The 17,127-nt window shown below is 38.2% G+C and overlaps 1 protein-coding gene across 1 annotated transcript in view; it reads right to left on the bottom strand.

The window, feature by feature from the left end:
- Nucleotides 1-9,275: 9,275 nt before the first annotated feature.
- Nucleotides 9,276-17,127, bottom strand: part of LOC115224276 (elongator complex protein 4-like) — a 90,632-nt gene continuing 82,780 nt past the window's right edge. Inside the window, exons 5-10 of the mRNA XM_029795087.2 lie at nt 15,685-15,809; nt 14,335-14,477; nt 11,982-12,151; nt 11,400-11,508; nt 10,312-10,418; nt 9,276-9,926 (exon numbers count right to left, since the gene is read on the bottom strand). Of these exons, the coding sequence (XP_029650947.1) occupies nt 9,822-9,926; nt 10,312-10,418; nt 11,400-11,508; nt 11,982-12,151; nt 14,335-14,477; nt 15,685-15,809 (759 nt within the window). The 3' untranslated portion in view covers nt 9,276-9,821. The remainder of the gene's footprint in view (nt 9,927-10,311; nt 10,419-11,399; nt 11,509-11,981; nt 12,152-14,334; nt 14,478-15,684; nt 15,810-17,127) is intronic.

Below are 17,127 nucleotides of genomic sequence, written 5' to 3'. Positions count from 1 at the left end.
ACGTTGATAGGTGCAGGAGTGGCTGTGTGGTAAGTAGCTTGCTAACCAACCACATGGTTCCGGGTTCAGTCCCACCGCGTGGCATCTTGGGCAAGTGTCTTCTGCTATAGCCCCGGGCCGACCAATGCCTTGTGAGTGGATTTGGTAGACGGAAACTGAAAGAAGCCTGTCGTATATATGTATATATATATAAGTGTGTGTGTGTATATGTTTGTGTGTCTGTGTTTGTCCCCCTAGCATTGCTTGACAACCGATGCTGGTGTGTTTATGTCCCTGTAACCTAGCGGGTTCGGCAAAAGAGACCGATAGAATAAGTATTGGGCTTACAAAAAGAATAAGTCCCGGGGTCGATTTGCTCGACTAAAGGCGGTGCTCCAGCATGGCCGCAGTCAAATGACTGAAACAAATAAAAGAGTAAAAGAGTTGAATATTGATAAAATCAAACAACATACCTAGAAAAAGGCTGGGGGCCTGCACACACACACACACGTGCATAAATTTATAAAAGTCTTAAAAGAAACAGAATGAAAAGAAGTATTTCTTCGTATCTATTTAGAGAAGCTATTGACTTTGGAATTGACAAAATCTTGGTTCCAAGAAACTGCAAAGAACTAATCAATAATTATTATCTTATAATAGCAAAACAATAATCAACCTTAACTGGAATTCATATTTTTTCCATCAGAGATAATTTTATAATTTTTGCGAGAAAACTTAATTTTCTCAAATTTATAAACCAATTAGCATTTTTATCAAATTTCACTTATTTTTTTGTATTTCAAATAGCTTTAATCTTTTAAGCAATATTTAGAAGATTATTCCTGAATAATGACAAACAGATTGGTGTTGTTGTTGTTGTAGCTATTGTAATTTAGCCCCAGGTCAACCTGGATCCTGCAGGCTTATTATCAAAGACATTGCAACTGTAACTATCCACCATGTTCTTGTTTTTAAGCTTACAGATGTAAGGCGCAGGAGTGGCTGTGTGGTAAGTAGCTTGCTAACCAACCACATGGTTCCGGGTTCAGTCCCACTGCGTGGCATCTTGGGCAAGTGTCTTCTGCTATAGCCCCGGGCTGACCAATGCCTTGTGAGTGGATTTGGTAGACGGAAACTGAAAGAAGCCTGTCGTATATATGTATATATATATAAGTGTGTGTGTGTATATGTTTGTGTGTCTGTGTTTGTCCCCCTAGCATTGCTTGACAACCGATGCTGGTGTGTTTACGTCCTTGTAACCTAGCGGGTTCGGCAAAAGAGACCGATAGAATAAGTATTGGGCTTACAAAAAGAATAAGTCCCGGGGTCGATTTGCTCGACTAAAGGCGGTGCTCCAGCATGGCCGCAGTCAAATGACTGAAACAAATAAAAGAGTAAAAGAGTTGAATATTGATAAAATCAAACAACATACCTAGAAAAAGGCTGGGGGCCTGCACACACACACACACACACACACACACACACGTGCATAAATTTATAAAAGTCTTAAAAGAAACAGAATGAAAAGAAGTATTTCTTCGTATCTATTTAGAGAAGCTATTGACTTTGGAATTGACAAAATCTTGGTTCCAAGAAACTGCAAAGAACTAATCAATAATTATTATCTTATAATAGCAAAACAATAATCAACCTTAACTGGAATTCATATTTTTTCCATCAGAGATAATTTTATAATTTTTGCGAGAAAACTTAATTTTCTCAAATTTATAAACCAATTAGCATTTTTATCAAATTTCACTTATTTTTTTGTATTTCAAATAGCTTTAATCTTTTAAGCAATATTTAGAAGATTATTCCTGAATAATGACAAACAGATTGGTGTTGTTGTTGTTGTAGCTATTGTAATTTAGCCCCAGGTCAACCTGGATCCTGCAGGCTTATTATCAAAGACATTGCAACTGTAACTATCCACCATGTTCTTGTTTTTAAGCTTACAGATGTAAGGCGCAGGAGTGGCTGTGTGGTAAGTAGCTTGCTAACCAACCACATGGTTCCGGGTTCAGTCCCACTGCGTGGCATCTTGGGCAAGTGTCTTCTGCTATAGCCCCGGGCCGACCAATGCCTTGTGAGTGGATTTGGTAGACGAAAACTGAAAGAAGCCTGTCATATATATGTATATATATATATATATATGTGTTGCGTTTGTGTGTTTGTCCCTCTAGCATTGTGTGTGTTTACGTCCCCGTCACTTAGCGGTTCGGCAAAAAGAGACCGATAGAATAAGTACTGGGCTTACAAAGAATAAGTCCCGGGGTCGATTTGCTCGACTAAAGGCGGTGCTCCAGCATGGCCGCAGTCAAATGACTGAAACAAGTAAAAGAGTAAAGAGAGATGTAATTTGAACGGAATTTGATCGCTATTTTCGGTATCATGGAGAGATTCCCGCATTGGATACAAAAGTGTTGTTGCTGTTGTGATTTAGCCCCAGGCTGGGCCTGTAGGAGTAGACTTCTCATGAAAAGTGTTCCATTTTGTCTTTTATCATGCATCATCATCATCATCAACAACATTTACCATCCGTTTTCCATGCTGGCATGGGTTGGTCAGCTTGACAGGAATTGACAAGGCCAGAGGCCACAACATATTCCATATTCTGTTTTGGCATGGTTTCTACAGCTGGATGCCCTTCCTAATGCCAACCATTTACAGAGTGCACTGGGTGCTTTTTATGTGGGACCAACACCCACACCAATGCTTTTTACATGAAACATAATTACTACATATTTCTTTACTACCCACAAGGGGTTAAACACAGAGAGGACAAACAAGGACAGACAAACGGATTAAGTCGATTATATCGACCCCAGTCCGTAACTGGTACTTATTTAATCGACTCCGAAAAGATGAAAGGCAAAGTCGACCTTGGCGGAATTTGAACTCAGAACGTAACAGCAGACGAAATACCTATTTCTTTACTACCCACAAGGGGTTAAACACAGAGAGGACAAACAAGGACAGACAAACGGATTAAGTCGATTATATCGACCCCAGTGCGTAACTGGTACTTATTTAATCGACTCCAAAAGGATGAAAGGCAAAGTCGACCTCGGCGGAATTTGAACACAGAACATAGCAGCAGACGAAATACCACAAAGCATTTTGCCCGGTGTGCTAACATTTCTGCCAGCTCGCTACCTTATTTAATATCAACATAATTAATACTACTACAGAGATGTACTTGCATAGCAAGTGACCTGATCTGAGATCGTCTGCTGGAACGCAAACAATTGCAGTGTGGAAGGTATTTATAAGCCATTTAAGAAACACACAAAAGCTATTAGATTCACTTCAACATTTAAATTTAATATGCCAAAATATTTTCTTCACTTTGAGACCGCGACCTATTTACTGACAAAATTCTGTGCTGCATTAATATGGTAATTAATACTATATTATCTAAACTGTCTTCTTGTTTAAGATGATATGGTATAATGGTAAGGAAATTTAGCTGCTATTTCTACTGGTTTCATCAATCACATACAGGTTTCTGCTGCAGTTGTTTTTCTTGCATTTTTAGCCCTGGCCCAGCAAACTTATGATTCAAGGTATTCCAGTTGTGACCATCCTACTTTTTATTCAAACACAGTGTGTCTAGGACTACTTTGTCTAATGTTCTGGGACTACATTATCTAATGCGTTCTGTCTTTTGTTCAGACAAGTGTATCTAGAGCTACATTATTTAATGTGCACAATAAGGCAGTGAGCTGGCAGAATCGTTAGCACGTTGGGTGAAATGCTTGCAGTATTTCGTCTGCAGCTATGTTCTGAGTTCAAATTTTGTCAAGGTCAACTTTGCCTTTCATCTTTTCAGGGGTCAATAAATTAAGTACCAGTGAAACACTGGGGGGATCAATGTAATCAACTAATCCCATCCCCACAAATTTGAGGTCTTGTGCCTCCAGTAGAAAGGATTATTTAATGTACACTGTCTTTTATTTGGACATAGTGTATCTAGGACTACATTATCTAATGTTCTGTTTTTTATTCAGACACACTAGGCACAAGAGCGGCTGTGTGGTAAGTAACTTGCTTACCAACCACATGGTTCCAGGTTCAGTCCCACTGCGTGGCACCTTGGGCAAGTGTCTTCTACTATAGCCTCGGGCCGACCAAAGCCTTGTGAGTGGATTTGGTAGACGGAAACTGAAAGAAGCCTGTCGTATATATGCATATGTATATGCATATATATTCTTCTATATCCCTGTTATTTTTTATTCACTTTCTTGGACATGTTACCATGAGGGTTCATTCTGGCCCCTCATCACCAACATGTTTGCCTCTCTTTTGGGCACCAGGTCCATCTTTCCCTGACCACCCATGTAAAATAGGAGGTAGCCATGAATCTTGTTCCTAATAGTAAAGTAATTCCTGCTCCTAGTCAAGGGCTCTTCTGTCCTACAAGGTACAAGGTGATCAGACTAGTTCTACTGCTGAAAAATACACCTAATACATTCTGTAAAGTCGTTAGTTTTAAGAAGATCATCCAGGCATAGAAACTATGGTGAAAGTGAGATCCTGCAGCAAAAGATATGGTGGCCCTCTGGCCTGTTGCATCAATCAAAGTATCCAATTCATACCAGTATGGAAATCAGACATCAAAATGAAGGTGATGATGATGATAATAATGATATAACATCTTTGAAATCAGTGCCCCAGCATGGCCACAATCCAATGAAGTCAGTAAAAGAATAAATTATCAACAAAATTTTTTAAAAGGAAAACAAGAAATCAATCATTAAACAATACTGAAATTTATTTAAGAATCAAAAAACATAGTCCTTTTATATATGTGTGTGTGTATATATATGTATATGTATGTGTGTGTGTATTTATATATATATATGTGTATATATATATATATATATACACACACACACACACCTACATACATACAGGAAAATGAGATGACAATGGAATAAGCGGTAATCCTATGAACTTCATAAGCTTACAGCTGTTTCTGCTACAAGATGCAGTGGAATCATATTTCAGTGCCTGAGTAACTTCTAACAGCTTCATCAAAGCCTTGAAAATGAAGTACAATTTATTTGGGGAAAGAATTACATTTATGGATCCATGTAGGAAAAAGCATTACCATTATATTGCCACTGCTGATTTGTGCTCATTGATTTATATATATATATATATATATATATATATATATATATATCGATGGGTGAACAAATTATCCTATGTTTTCCATCAACATGGAAAATTCGATGAACCGATACCAGGGTAGCAAATTCAAGTCAGAAACACAGTTGAAGCAACCTGTCCAAAGATAAAAACTCCGGGTTCGTGTGCAGAAATTTGTGTGTTATATATGAATAAATAAATAAATGGAGTTGAACAAAGATGTTAAAATTCCTTTACTTTCGACATATGTTTCGAAGACAACATGGTTTTATTCCAAAGGAATAAACGGTGTAAGATGCAATCTTCTCATCAGGAAAGAAAGGGAGCCTCTCTCACCAACAAGACAATATAATAATTACGATGACTGAGAAGACTGCATCTTACAGCATTTATTCCTTTGGAATAAAACTATGTTGTCTTCGAAACATATGTCGAAAGTAAAGGAATTTTATTAACATCTTCATTCAACTCCATTTATTTATTTATTCATATATATATATTTATTTATTCATATATATATATATATTTATTCATATATCATCATCATCATCATCATTTAATTAACGTCTTTCCGCGCTAGCACGGGTTGGACGGTTTCGACCGGGGTCTGGGGAGCTCGGGACTGCCCCAGGCTCCAGTCTAGTCTGGCAGTGTTTCTACAGCTGGATGCCCTTCCTAACGCCAACCACTCCGCGAGTGTAGTGGGTGTTTTTTACGTGCCACCTGCACAGGTGCCAGAGGGGTCTGGCATCGGCCACGTTCGGATGGTGCTTTTTTATGTGGGGGGGGGGAGAAATATAGGGGAGCACCAGTGGGGAGGGTGGTTCAGAGAAATGATGACAGGTTCTAGGCAAGTAGAACGTAGGATATCAGAGAGGGGTAATGCATGGTCAAATAGCGTATTGAAGAGGGGGTTCAAAGAGTAGACACCTATAATGGTGGTGGGAGAAGCGACATCCGTATAGATGGAGCAAAAATATAGAGATATCCGGTATTGGTGGTGGGGTGGGCAAGGGCGGGTGCACCGGGAATATGACGGGCTGGCTTAAAAATGCTCTTAGCAAAGGAAGAGGGGGGATGGCAGACAACGTAAAAGAGAGAGAGAGAAGGGAAATAGTGGAACCCCGCGAAAATGGGCCGCCATTGAAAAAAACCCCTGTATGGAGAAATAATATGCAATACAAGGCGAAGCTGAAAATAGTAATAATAATAATAATAATAATAATAATAATAATAATAATAATAATAATAATAAGCAAATTTTCGACCGAGGATCAAAGGGACAATACTATACTACTAATAATAGTAATAATAATAAATAATAAACAGCTCAACCACAACATTAGATTAGAAAGACTCTCTTATCTGGGAACATTCGTTCTTCGGCCTGACACGGGAATATGACGGGCTGGCTTAAATGCTCTTAGCAAAGGAAGAGGGGGGATGGCAGACAACGTAAAAGAGGGAGAGAGAGAAGGGAAATAGTGGAACCCCGCGAAAATGGGCCGCCATTGAAAAAAACCCCTGTATGGAGAAATAATATGCAATACAAGGCGAAGCTGAAAATAGTAATAATAATAATAATAATAATAATAATAATAATAATAATAATAATAAGCAAATTTTCGACCGAGGATCAAAGGGACAATACTAATACTACTAATAATAGTAATAATAATAAATAATAAACAGCTCAACCACAACATTAGATTAGAAAGACTCTCTTATCTTGGGAACATTTCGTTCTTCGGCCTGACACGGGAATATGACGGGCTGGCTTAAATGCTCTTAGCAAAGGAAGAGGGGGGATGGCAGACAACGTAAAAGAGGGAGAGAGAGAAGGGAAATAGTGGAACCCCGCGAAAATGGGCCGCCATTGAAAAAAACCCCTGTATGGAGAAATAATATGCAATACAAGGCGAAGCTGAAAATAGTAATAATAATAATAATAATAATAATAATAATAATAATAATAATAATAATAATAATAAGCAAATTTTCGACCGAGGATCAAAGGGACAATACTAATACTACTAATAATAGTAATAATAATAAATAATAAACAGCTCAACCACAACATTAGATTAGAAAGACTCTCTTATCTTGGGAACATTTCGTTCTTCGGCCTGACACGGGAATATATATATATATTAACAGAAATGGTAAGACAACAAAAGAATGAAAGAGACCTCAATATTATGTAAATAGAGGAATTTATCTGTCACTGTAATATGTGACAATTATTCGGTAGCCATGATAAAACTCCGAGTTTCGGATGCCGAGGTGGAAATCCACGCCGCCATTTCTTCAGTTATCCAGCCATCAGAAAAATTCTATGAAAATGACCGTTATACAAAGGGAAATTACTGTATGATTGACTGTTATTAAGACAAAAGAGCTATTTGAATGACCGCTAAGTGAGGGGAGGGAGTAAAAGTAAGGGGGTAAAAATGGACATAGTATTTGCATAAGCGTGCATGTCCATACCTATACATGCGCACCGGCATACACACGTACATGCACCTATAAGTATACACTCATCTACCCTCACTTGAAACATACACATTCTCACCCACACCATTCGCAAAATATATATATATATATATATATATATATACAATCCTTCCCCACACACACACGCGCATTCACTTAGCGGTCATTCAAATAGCTCTTTGTTTAACGGTCATTTTCATAGCATTTTTTCCGATGGCCAGATAACTGAAGAGATGGCAGCGTAGATTTCCACCACGACATCTGAAACTCGGAGTTTTATCATGGCTACCAAATAATTGTCACATATTACATTTATATATATATATATAATTGCAGCATGGAAGGTGTTTATAAGCCATTTAAGAAACACACAAAATCCGTTAGATTCCTTTCAACATTTAAATTTAATTTGCCAAAATATTTTCGGCGCTTTGAGACCACAACCTGTTCACTGATAAAATTCTGTGCTGCATCTTTTGTCAGTGAAGAGATAGCGGTCTCAAAGCGATGAAAATGTTTTGACAAATTAATTTTAAATGTTGAAGTGAATCTAACAGTTTTTGTGTGTTTCTTAAATGGCTTATAAACACGTTTCACGCTGCAATTGTTTTCGTTCCAGCACACGATCTCAGATCAGGTCACTTGCTATGCAAGTACATCTCCGTAATATATATATATATATATATATATATATACAAGATAAGAAAATGGAGAAATACATCCAAATCAAATATCAATGTGGTAAATCATTTTACCTTTGCCCATATAATACAGTAAACGAATTGATTGCATCGCAATCCTTAACATTAATGTATTAACTTTGTTGGGTACTTCACTAGCAGTATATTGGATATATGTTATCCCATGGAGGGTTGCATTTACAACCCCTATCTCAATTTGTATATATATATATATCAATAAAGCACAGATCAGTGACAACAATTCACTATTTAGCAAGGATCTCCTCTTGAAAAAATAGAAACATTGCAACAGTGATGAGAAAATAAAACAGTCTGTTGTGATCTATGAGTCTCTTATCCCCTATTTATGAGACTTGGATCACAACATCTCGGTTTCACAAATCCTTTCAAAGTTTTATCAATGTTTTCAGGTTTTTAAAATAAATTATATGAGTAATAGATAATTTATTCTTTGTTATTATTTAAACCCTTGACTGGAATCATGATACTAATTAATAATTTGCAATTGGTCAGTTATGTGCTAATTGGTAAATGACCATTTAGGATGCAGGTGAATCTGCTAACCAATAATTTGCTGTTGGTGAATGATTGACAGTGAATGTTTCCAGCACAGTAGCATCAGTGTTCTACTTAGAAACTGTTGTGTTAGAGAAAGTACACTAGAGTATGTGTATATGTTGTTGCTGACCACATGAGATTCACCAATTGGTCCTTAAATGCACACACACACATAAATATATCATTTTGGTTAGTGACAGGATGTTGACTCAGTTTTAGACGCAACAAATGATTTTAGCTCAATTCGAAAAATTAAACTACGTTAAACTTACAAATTACAATTTTCTCAAGAAAGCCAAGAGAAAAAAATGTTTTATTTTGACACATTCTAAAGGCGGTGCTCCAGCATGGCCGCAGTCAAATGACTGAAACAAGTAAAAGAGTAAAGAGTATTCTACCAGTATACGAAGTTTAAAAGTGTTTAGTTAACTAGAAATTGTGCTGAAAACTGCCGTTCAAAAGGAAAAGATCCAATGTCATCTTTATTTCACTGACCTGTGCTTTCTTATATATTTAGAAATAATGCTGCCCACAAAACAAGATCCCTTCGTCTCGATATTCTCTGGTCAGCCACTAACACACTTAACATGAGGGGAAGAAAATTTTCACTTAATTCTCTCCCTTTACTGAAAAAAGCGCTGAAGAGAATTAATAGCGAGATGTAAGAGGCAAGGGAGACAATTCTGGCATCTCGATTACATTTGGAATTATGTAAAAGGCTACCCCTAAGATCGTTATACCAAATCTAACCTTGATACTGAGCTGATATTAGTGTATTGGCCATAATATAGCGCCGGTGTTGACAATAAAGAGATAACAGTGGAGTAGGTGAGAGAACCTTCTGGATTACAGTCAACGTTATGGCCATCATCATCATCATCATCACAACAAACAACCAGTAGCTGTTGCCATACCATCTTCATGAACAATCAAATTTTAGAAGTCAAGATGTCGATGTCCAGTGGTACCACATCCTATAATTCCAGGTCGGCTTTCTGATCGGCTTACGGTTTCAGAGAGATCTGGTGGCAAATGAAGTTTCTAAAAAATAAAAGAAGATATTGTAACAGACAAATATGGTAAAAAAGATGAACGTTTTAATATTTCACCTAAGCATTATGAGACTAAACTCATGTAGAACTCAATATACACATCCTTCAAGCCAGCGAGCTGGCAGAAACGTTAGCACGCTGGGCGAAATTCATAGCCGTATTTCGTCTGCCGTTACATTCTGAGTTCAAATTCCGCCAAGGTCGACTTTGCCTTTCATCCTTTCGGGGTCGATTAAATAAGTACCAGTTATGCACTGGGGATCGCCCCCCCCCCTCTGTGTTTAGCCCCTTGTGGGTAGTAAAGAAATAGAAAGTACCTGCAGTGTAACAAAGTAATGTGACAGACAAGTAGAAGAAGGCTGCAAGTCTCTTACCTCAATCACAAACTTCTTACGTCTCAGTTTAAAGGCCCAGTCTGTTGTGTCTGGCATCTGACACTTGATTGCATTCAATTTTGGTAATTGCTTAACATGGAACAAACCTGCAGGAAGACATAGAGAAAAGCATTAGGAGATAGCAATATAGACGATTGTGGTATTTCATTTATTGACTTCAAGAAGGATAATGGATGACAGCATCAGAAGAGCATCACACAAAATGTCTTACTTTTTTTTTTGTTTTACTTATTTTACTTGTTTCAGTCATTTGACTGTGGCCATGCTGGAGCACCACCTTTAATTTGCCAAGACTTATTCTTTAGACACCTAGTACTTATTCTATTGGTCTCTTTTGCCGAACCGCTAAGTTACGGGGACGTAAACTCACCAGCATCGGTTGTCAAGCAATGCTAGGGGGACAAACACAGACACACAAACACACACATATATATATACATATATACGATGGGCTTCTTTCAGTTTCCGTCTACCAAATCCACTCACAAGGCTTTGGTTGGCCCAAGGCTATAGTAGAAGACACTTGCCCAAGGTGCCATGCAGTGGGACTGAACCCAGAACCATGTGATTGGTAAATAAGCTACTTACCACTGACTCCAAGAAGGATAATGGGTGCCAGAATCAGAAGAGCATCACACAAAATGTCTTACTTTTTTTTTTACTTTTTTACTTGTTTCAGTCATTTGACTGTGGCCATGCTGGAGCACCACCTTTAGTCGAGCAAATCGACACCAGGACTTATTCTTTGTAAGCCTAGTACTTATTCTGGCTTGACAGGAACTCTCATCCCTAAGGTGGTGGTGGTGGCGGCGGCAGTTGCTGTAGTTGTTGTTGTTCAGGTCACTGCCTGGAATCGAACTCGGAATCTTGGGGTTAACAGCCCATGCTCTTAACCACATACACCATAAACAACACAATAGTGAATGTGTTATTTAACTGGAGGGTTATTTGGGCAGCTTGGTCAAATGACTGCATGAAATTTTTCTTGATGTAAGTGTGTGCATGTGTATGTGTGTGTGTGTGTGTGTTTGGATGAGAGGTGAAGATGATATTCTTTGGATACAAACCATGATATTCTTTATACAAAGGGTTCTCGCTGCGGCTGGAACCAGCAAAACTCTCCAAATGCACAACAGTATCACAGAGTCGTTCAATTTTGTGGATAAAATTAGCATCCTGTGGAAAATGAAGTTTTTGTTTGATTAACATTTTAGAATTATAATGACATCAGGTGAAACATGCAGATGTATCTAAACAGAATGGTGTATCTTGCCTAAGGTTTAACACTTCAGTTGTCATCATGATAATGGTGTTAGATATATTGATGTAGAGTAGAGTGGTGTGCCTTGTCTAAGGTTAAATGCATTCATTATTATAATACTGATGGTATTAGATATGTTGATACATTTATACAGAGTGCTGAATTTGTGTGAAATGTAATGGAAAATAGGTGAGTTTCAAAACATTGATGTCCAGGTCAGAAAAGCAAAGTGTGAAGGGGAAAGTAGTCATTTCCTTTGATTTCTAGATGGAAACAAATAGGAATAACATTTGCTGACCAAAGACAAAAAAAAAATAAATAAAATTTTGTTAGGCAGTGTAATGGATGAGTGAGAGGAGAAACTAGTTACAAAATGTCCTTAACTTACCTCCATAATGAGTGACGGTACAGTTACCATACACACAGCAAAGGATGATCTTAGAATGGCCCTTAAAGCAAGTAGGAAGCGCAGAAGGTCAGTGTCAACTATAGACAGTAAACCATCTGATTCACTTGTCTTTAAATTGCCCCAGAGTGGAGAACCCAAAGATGGGATTGCTGGAAAAAGATTAAAACAGAAAAAAACTCATCACAACAACATAAAAATAGGAATTTATATTAGTTACCATTGTTGGCGGTGGTGTTGGTGTTGGAATAGCATAATGTTGTTGATGTTTAACCCTAGGTCAGCTCTGATCTATCAGACCACTAATCAAAGACGTTATAGCCAAGAATATACTGCATTGTATTCAGACACATGTACCTAGGGTGACACTAATCAAAGTACAGTATATTTAGTTAGTATTGGTGGTTATAGTTGTTGTATAGCTCACAGTGAGTCCTTATTCCTTATGATCAAAGACATTCCAGCTGTGGCCATTCAGTCTTTTATTCAGACATAGTGTATCTAAGATTATGTTATATTTAATGTGTCCCTCCTAAACAACAAAGAAGGACACATTGTTTTGTTCAGGTCAGTTCCAATCCAAAAATACTTATCATCAAAGATGTTCCTGCTATGAACACACAATCACAGACTTTACAGACTATTTAGCACTACATCATCTAATGTGTCCTTTCTCCTGGTTGTTGCTAGTGCAGACAAAACAGAATACATAGGCTTAAATCTAAATGGAATGGTCAAAACAATGCCTGGTACACTTCTCCTCTGTGTAGAAGAATCTATGGATCTTTTCTGTTTGGCTGCCACTTTTCAATTTTTTTCAATTCTTGTGTCAGTTCATCTCATATTTAGTGCGATGATGTAGTTTGGCATGGTAATCATTGACATGAAATTCATTTTCACCATAAATCAATTAAAAAAGAGTTAATAGCTTTTAAAATTTGCAAATTTTGGGTAATTTTAGCCAATTGAAAACTGCAGATATATAAGTGCCTGTTTCCTTAGTAATAAGCCAAGCTGCTTACCCATGTGGTCATTTTTCACTTATTAATTGCTTAAAACACAAGGTATGAGGTGGTTATTTGTTTACAGTTGTCACTATGTGCAGTCATGCACAAAATTGCAGCTTCTAAATCCTGTTTTTTGACTGGGTAAAAATTATCAAACTTTAAACCGGTGTAACTTTAAAAAAAAATTTGGGGGGGGGGAAAAGTGAATTATCTCCTGAGATTCAGCATGATAAATTACATCAACACACCAAATTTTTAAATTTTTTACTAAAGTTTAAAATTTCTATAGGTGTAGCTAAACAGAAAAAATCCAAATTTACTTATTTGGGTATTAAAATCTCTAGTTGCAAAAGCAATGTAAACACACACATTGGTAAGGCCTAGGGTACCGTCAACAAGCTATCACTGTTGTGGAAATCTAGACTACCAGACAACATGGAAAGGGGCTGCTTTCAAGCAACTGCTACTTCTGTTCTATTGCATGGATGCTTAGTGTGGACCCTTACCTCAAAACTGGAAAGAAGATTGGATGAAGCCTAAGCTTGCATGCTAAGACTGGCTTTGAATGTCACTTGGAGAGATTGTTTGACCAATGAGCGATTGTAGGAAACCTTTGTCCAGTATCAGACATCATCAAGGTGTGTAGAGTCAGATTCACAGGGCATTGCTGTAATGCTAAAGACAAAGTTGTTGGTGAAGTTCTTTTGCGGGAGCCTACACAAGGAAGAGCTAGCAGGGGATGACAAACCAAGACCTAAACCCAGCAGATTTTTAATGATGCAAACTGCAATCCCTCTGACCAGCTGAATATGATGAACAACAGAATTGGATGGTGAGAGAAAGTCCCAGGAATCTGTACAAGCAGTGCAACTGGATGATAATGATGATGATGATGATGAGGAGGAGGAGGATGCTTATCCCCACATCAGCCCTGACCCCAGCAGAACTTTGAAAGGATATCTTTTATAATCACATAATTATTTCTTTACTACCCACAAGGGGCTAAACACAGAGGGGACAAACAATGACAGACATCGACCCCAGTGCGTAACTGGTACTTAATTTATCGACCCCGAAAGGATGAAAGGCAAAGTCGACCTCGACGGAATTTGAACTCAGAACGTAACGACAGACGAAATACGGCTACGCATTTCGCCCGGCGTGCTAACGTTTCTGCCAGCTCGCCGCCTTGCCATACCTGGCTGTAGTCACACAATGATAGTCTGTTATAGTCATGTAAGGTGAGGAGATACCCTGTTATAGTCACACAATGAGAGAATAATCTCTTATAGTCACAGAATGAGGGGAAGATAATCTGTTATAGTCACCTATTCTTAGGACATTGTGCTTCTCAGGTTGGTCCTGAGTACCAAACTGACCATCTTGGATATGTTGTTGAATATTCAAGAGAAGACACTGTAGACAGGCTGACATCTCAAGGTTTGTAGGTTCAATACCTGGTGGTTCCTCACTGAAAAATACCAGAAAATAAACAAGTCAAATTAGGAGTAAATAGTAGAAGGAAACTGCTTTAATTAAATTGTAATTAAGCAATTACCAATGTGTTAATGAGGAACCAGACTAGATAATTTACTGCATTGTTATTTAACCCAAGGTCAGTTCTGAACAAGCATAGGTAAAAGGACACATTAATAAAGTAGTCCTAGATACATTATGCTTGAATAAAAGACAGGCAAAAGAACTCATTAAATAGAATAGTTCTAGATACACAGTGTGTAAATAAAGTAGATAATGTAATTTTAGATTCACTAGAGGCAGCTGTCACTTGTGAGTGAGTAGGACTTAGTGACAAGTACCATGCTTCTAATTTATACAAATGAGCATGAAAGTGGCAAAGACAAAGTCAACTTGGATGAGATTTGAACTCAAGAACATAAACGAACACAACTAAATACCATGAGGTATTTTGGTAGAGACCCTGCTGAGTCTTTCAATCCACACATTATGGGTACACTAACAGCCTTAACAAACTTCCAACTGCAAAATATCACAGATAAACACAACCCCTGCCAAGGTTGTTATCATAAATTTATAGAGCGCAGGAGTGGCTGTGTGGTAAGTAGCTTGTTTACCAACCACATGGTTCCAGGTTCAGTCACACTGCATGGTACCTTGAGCAAGTGTCTTCTACTATAGCCTTGGGCCGACCAAAGCCTTGCGAGTGGATTTGGTAAACGGAAACTGAAAGAAGCCCGTCATATATATGTATAATATATATATATATATATATATATATATGCGTGTGTGTGTTTGTCCCCCTAGCATTGCTTGACAAACCGATGCTGGTGTGTTTATGTCCCCGTTACTTAGCGGTTCGGCAAAAGAGACCGATAGAATAAGTACTGGGCTTACAAAAGAATAGGTCCCGGGGTCGAGTTGCTCGATTAAAGGCGGTGCTCCAGCATGGCCGCAGTCAAATGACTGAAACGAGTAAAAGAGAGCCAACAAACCCACACAAACGAAGCAGTAGAATAGAAGGCAAATAATGAATTTTGTTGTTACTGTAAATTTATAGATCCAGTCTACCCACACACATACCTAACATGAAACAATGAAACAGGGCAGAATAATGAATGCAACTTATTATCATAAATCACTCTTCCCCACACCTAACAACATGAAAGAACAGAGAAAATAGGGAATAATCTTGTTGTTACTGTAAATGTTGCTGAGAGAGTTGCTGTGAAGTGATCAATGTTACATCAGCACTGGACACCAAATCTTCATCCATATATTGGCTGAGGTCATAGTAATGTCCAAACTTGACGGCTGTGGGATTGGACTGGAAGAAGAAACCAAGAAAAATACAAAAACAGATGTAAAATGCAACATAACGATCATCATCATCAGCAGCAGCAGCAGCAGCAGCATCAACACCATCACTACCATCATCATCATCATCATCATCACCATCATTACCACCATCACCACTGACACCACCATTTTCATCATCATCATCATCATCATCATCATCATCGTCGTCATCATCGTCATCATCATCGTCGTCATCATCATCATCGTCATCATCGTCGTCATCATCATCGTCATCATCATCGTCGTCATCATCGTCATCATCGTCGTCGTCGTCGTCGTCATCATCATCATCGTCGTCATCATCATCATCATCACCATCGTCATCATTGTCATCATCATCGTCATCATCATCATCATCATCATCATCGTCGTCATCATCATCGCCATCATCATCATCGTCATCATTGTCATCATCATCGTCATCATCATCATCATCGTCGTCATTGCCACTACCATTATTGTTATTACAACCACCATCAGCAGCAACACAACCATCACAACAATCACAAATACAGAGATGCAGATCTTGCAGTTGACACACAGATCATGGAAATCATCATCATCATCATCATCATCATCATCATCCTCTTCAAAATTTAATATCCATTTTCCATGCTGGCATGAGCTGGGTGGCTTGACAGGAACTGGCAGGGCCAGGGGGCCACACCAAGTTCCGTACTCTGTTTTTGTTTGGTTTCTATGGCCCGATGCCCTTCCTAACACCAACCACTGTACAATGTGTACTGGGTGCTTTTTACATGGTACTCACACTAAAGCTTTTTATGTGGCACCTCAGTTTTATGATCTCAATTCTGTTGTGTGGGTGGGTCTTCTTGAGTACAGCAATGCACCACACACCTCGGTCCTCTCATAATGATTTCAAATTTTGGCACAAGGAGGGACCAAAGCAATTACATGAAAGACAAAAATCAACCTTGGCAGAATTCTAACATAGAACATGAAGATGGGCAAAATTCTAGGGCAGCATTTTGCCCAGCATGCTAACAATTCTGCCAGCTCACCACCCTTGGTCTTCTCTTGTCACATAAGATAGTTAGGCCATCGTCTCTATACAAACAATGATAAAATGGTTATTTCCTGGTGTTCATTTCTAACCTAATGTCTATGTTGCTAAATCATTGCGGTTTGTGTCTTGAAGTTTGGAGCTTTCAGAGAATTTTTTTTTAAATACAGATGGATAGAACCTGCAGGCTATTGCAGTGTCATTGCTATGAAAGTACTTGAGGACAGACTCAAACAATACAAATTTTGATGACTATCACTAT

The sequence above is a fragment of the Octopus sinensis genome, linkage group LG25 (assembly GCF_006345805.1).
Source record: "Octopus sinensis linkage group LG25, ASM634580v1, whole genome shotgun sequence".
In the NCBI taxonomy this organism is placed as follows: Eukaryota; Metazoa; Mollusca; class Cephalopoda; order Octopoda; family Octopodidae; genus Octopus; species Octopus sinensis.
Note: the sequence above shows the minus strand (reverse complement) of the source record. Positions and strands in the feature narration are given on the sequence as shown.